The sequence below is a fragment of the Aptenodytes forsteri genome, unplaced genomic scaffold (genome assembly GCF_000699145.1).
Source record: "Aptenodytes forsteri isolate BGI_AS27 unplaced genomic scaffold, ASM69914v1 Scaffold302, whole genome shotgun sequence".
In the NCBI taxonomy this organism is placed as follows: Eukaryota; Metazoa; Chordata; class Aves; order Sphenisciformes; family Spheniscidae; genus Aptenodytes; species Aptenodytes forsteri.
In genome coordinates, this window is record NW_008794555.1 from 399504 (window position 1) to 402649 (window position 3146).

General features: G+C 63.1%; 1 protein-coding gene across 1 annotated transcript in view; it reads right to left on the reverse strand.

Annotated features, from left to right (window-relative positions):
* The window catches only part of LOC103893349 (myotubularin-related protein 5), a 43223-nt gene that overhangs the window by 1122 nt on the left and 38955 nt on the right, over positions 1–3146 (reverse strand). The window contains 7 exon segments of the mRNA XM_019470250.1: positions 35–159; positions 367–600; positions 1353–1483; positions 1570–1696; positions 1849–2034; positions 2117–2218; positions 2875–3051. Coding sequence (XP_019325795.1) covers positions 35–159; positions 367–600; positions 1353–1483; positions 1570–1696; positions 1849–2034; positions 2117–2218; positions 2875–3051 — 1082 coding nt within the window.

Genomic DNA, 3146 nt, shown 5'->3' on the forward strand with positions numbered 1-3146 from the left:
CTTTACCCCCCCCAGACACTGGCACCCGTCACACAGCCCCCAACCTACCCGGCTGCCCTCCTGCCGCGCCTCGGTGCGCTGGGAAGCTTTGACCTTGTCCCACGTGTCCTTCCAGCGCTCTGGGACCTGCCCCAGCTCCATCTCCAGGTTGTGCAGCTCCTGCAGGGGGATTCAGGCATCAGCCTGGGAGGGGACAAGACCCCTGGGACCATTGTCCCTGTCCCGGGGGCTCAACCGACTCCAACCCTGCCACAACCCTGTCCCACTGTGTGTATGGGGCAGTGTCCCACCCCTGGGGACACCATGGGGAGCCAGGGCGAAACCCAGAAGCAACACGTAGATGATGCTGCCGCCAGCCGCGCTCACCTCCAGCAGTTTGGAGATGGCATCGGGCTCCACGCGGCTGCGGTTGTCGTAGCACGGCCAGATGATCTTGCGCTTTGTCTGGGGGGCACTGGTGTCCTGCCGATCCGCCTCCTCCACATGCTCCGGCTGCCCCTGCGCCAGCTCCCAGTCATAGGAGGGGCCCTCAGAAAGCGTCTCCTCCGTATAGTAGTCCCACACCTTCAGGTTGGAAATGTTGCTGTACGGCCTTAGCACCTGCGGAAGAAGCAGGGTTATGGTCAGGAAGGGCAGCAGCATCCAGGCAGGACATGTCCCTGGCCATGCTGCTGGGACAACCTGTCCAGGCAAGAGATCAGTCCCTTCACAATGAGTTTTCCCCAAGGGCGATGCTTTCTGACTGGTAACAAGAGGCAGCTGAAGCTGGAAGGCCGCGGGCTGGTCAGGAAAAGGCAATGCTGGGCCAGAGAAAGGCAGAGCTGCTCCCAGCTCTGGCCAAGACTGGGCCCAGACCAAACGAGAGCTCCGAGCAGCTCAGCCGCAGCCTGCCCGCACTGGCAGAGAGCAGCCCCCTGCGCTGCCGACCTGCTGAGGCCACGCGCCAGAAGCTGCCGCTTCCTCTCCCCGAGGAAGGACTTTCCCAGCTTGTGGTGGTGAAGAGCCCAAAATGAGACCCTGACAGCTCCAGCTCGGGATCTCCCCTGTGCCCCAGCCCTCTGCAGCCTCACCTACATCCCCCCAACTCCTCTGCAGGGACACAGCTCTCAGGGGCCTGACTCTGCTCGTGCCCCCCGAGGCGGCAGGCACCCTCCCCAGGGCCCCGGTGCAGCAGCTGGGCAAAACCGCTCAGGTGGGCAAACACCACAGTCCAGCTGACAAGGGGCTGCTCGCTCGGCTCCACGTGGGCGAGGAGACCCCGGGGTGCCCCTGGAAAGCCCCGTCCGAGCCCTCTGCAGCACGTGGGGTCTCGGCTGGGATGGCCTGACCCAGGGCAGAAGCAGAGCTCTCACCTCCCCATCCTCAGGGGCATACATGTAGTTGAAGAAGACGGGGGCTTTCTTGTTCAGCCGGTCGATGTAATCCCAGATGGACTTGTAGACCTGCTGGCTCTTCCGCTCACCCTTCTCCTCGTAAAGGAGGCCTGCGGCGAAGAGAGCGGGGAAGGGGCATTATTTGGGGCAAGGCACTGGGCTGCCATCCGCTGTGGGCCCCGCACGCTGCCCTCACCCAGCTCGATGCGCTCGTAGTCAGAGTCCAGCAGAAACGTCCGGAAACGGTTGGAAATGTAGTGGTAGCTGAGGAACTTCAGGTAGTACTGGCTGAACTCGAACTCCATGGGGAACTGCAGGTGGATCTGCAAGGAGCAGCACGGGTGAGACCTCCCAGGACCCACAAACTGCAGGCTGGCTCTGGACCTGTTCCCCGCTGCACAAGGAGCCAACCAGCCCCGGTGCTCGGGGAGACCCGGCCGGTGCAGAGCCGGCAGCCGGCGCGCTCAGAGCTCACCTGATGTACGCAGTCCAGGAACTGCAGGAAGATGGGGGCAAAACCGCTGCTCTGGCCAGCCAGGGTCTGGGCCCCGCGGTGGCTGAAGCGGTGCCCGAAGGAGAGCCACTCCTTCTCCACGAGCAGGCGGAAGCCCTCCAGCGTCCGGTAGTAGGGGTCTGACAGCAGCTGCACCAAAGAGACCACCTGCAGGGACAGGGGGGCTCGAGATGCTCGTGGGGAGACGGCCACGGGCAGCCGTCGCGTTCAGCAGCTGGAGGGCTCCTACCTGTGTGGTGATGTCCCAGCCGTCCTCCAGGCTGACCAGCACAGAGGAGCCGGTGTCCAGGAGCTCCACTACCAACACCGAAATCTGCAGGATCTTATGGATCTGCCAACACAAGGGCCAAGAGTTATTAGGGTGCAGGAAACTCATTTGCTGGACGTTGTGCTAAGTGACCCTTTCTCCTGGAAGCGGGTGAGCCAAACGAAGCAGAGCACGGGGGCTACGCAGGGCCACAATACACGACCCCCGTGTTCAGACACCATGCAGCACTCTTTGTCTGCAACAGCAAAGCCAGCGGGGCAGAACCACCACACCACGAGCAAGAGCCGTGGGTCCCTCGCCCCCTCCAGCAGCCAGAGGGTCCAGTCCCACAGCAGCTCCGCAGTGGGACCAGTCCTGCAGAGCAGCAGCCACCTGGGTCACCCCGGCTACTGCAGGCACTGCCTTGTACCAACCCCTTGATAGCGTTCTGCAGGTCCTACCCTGCTTCCCCAGACGGCAGCTGCCCCAGACACTCGCAGCTCTCATGTCCAGCACCACAGAGCAATACTCTGGACTATTTTATCCTTGTTCCTCATACCAACCTTGCTCCCTTAGCGTCCCCCACTCCGTGCCACAGCGATGCTCTGGAGAGGGCACCTGGACCCCCATTCTCACTTTGCCAGGAGGCAAGAGCACATGACAGTGAGCAACAGCCAACAGCGAAGACTCCTACCATGGGGACAGACCAGGGCCCCTCCAGGCTTTGTGCGACAACTGACCTGGGACAGCCACTCGGACTCCTCCAGGGACCGCAAGTAGGTGACGCTGGGGTCAGTGGAGGGGCAGCCGGGCACGCAGGCCTTCATCAGCTTCTTGAAGCTGGCCTTCACCTGCCGCACATCGAACACCTCGATGGGAACCACCTCCCAGTGCTGCAGCGGGTCCGGTTTCACCCCCTGAGGGAGGAGAGAATCAGCGCCGTCCAGAGAGACACCCCAAGCAGACCCACCGCCACCCTTGCCCCCCCCCCGAGGAGGCTGTGGCCCGGCGT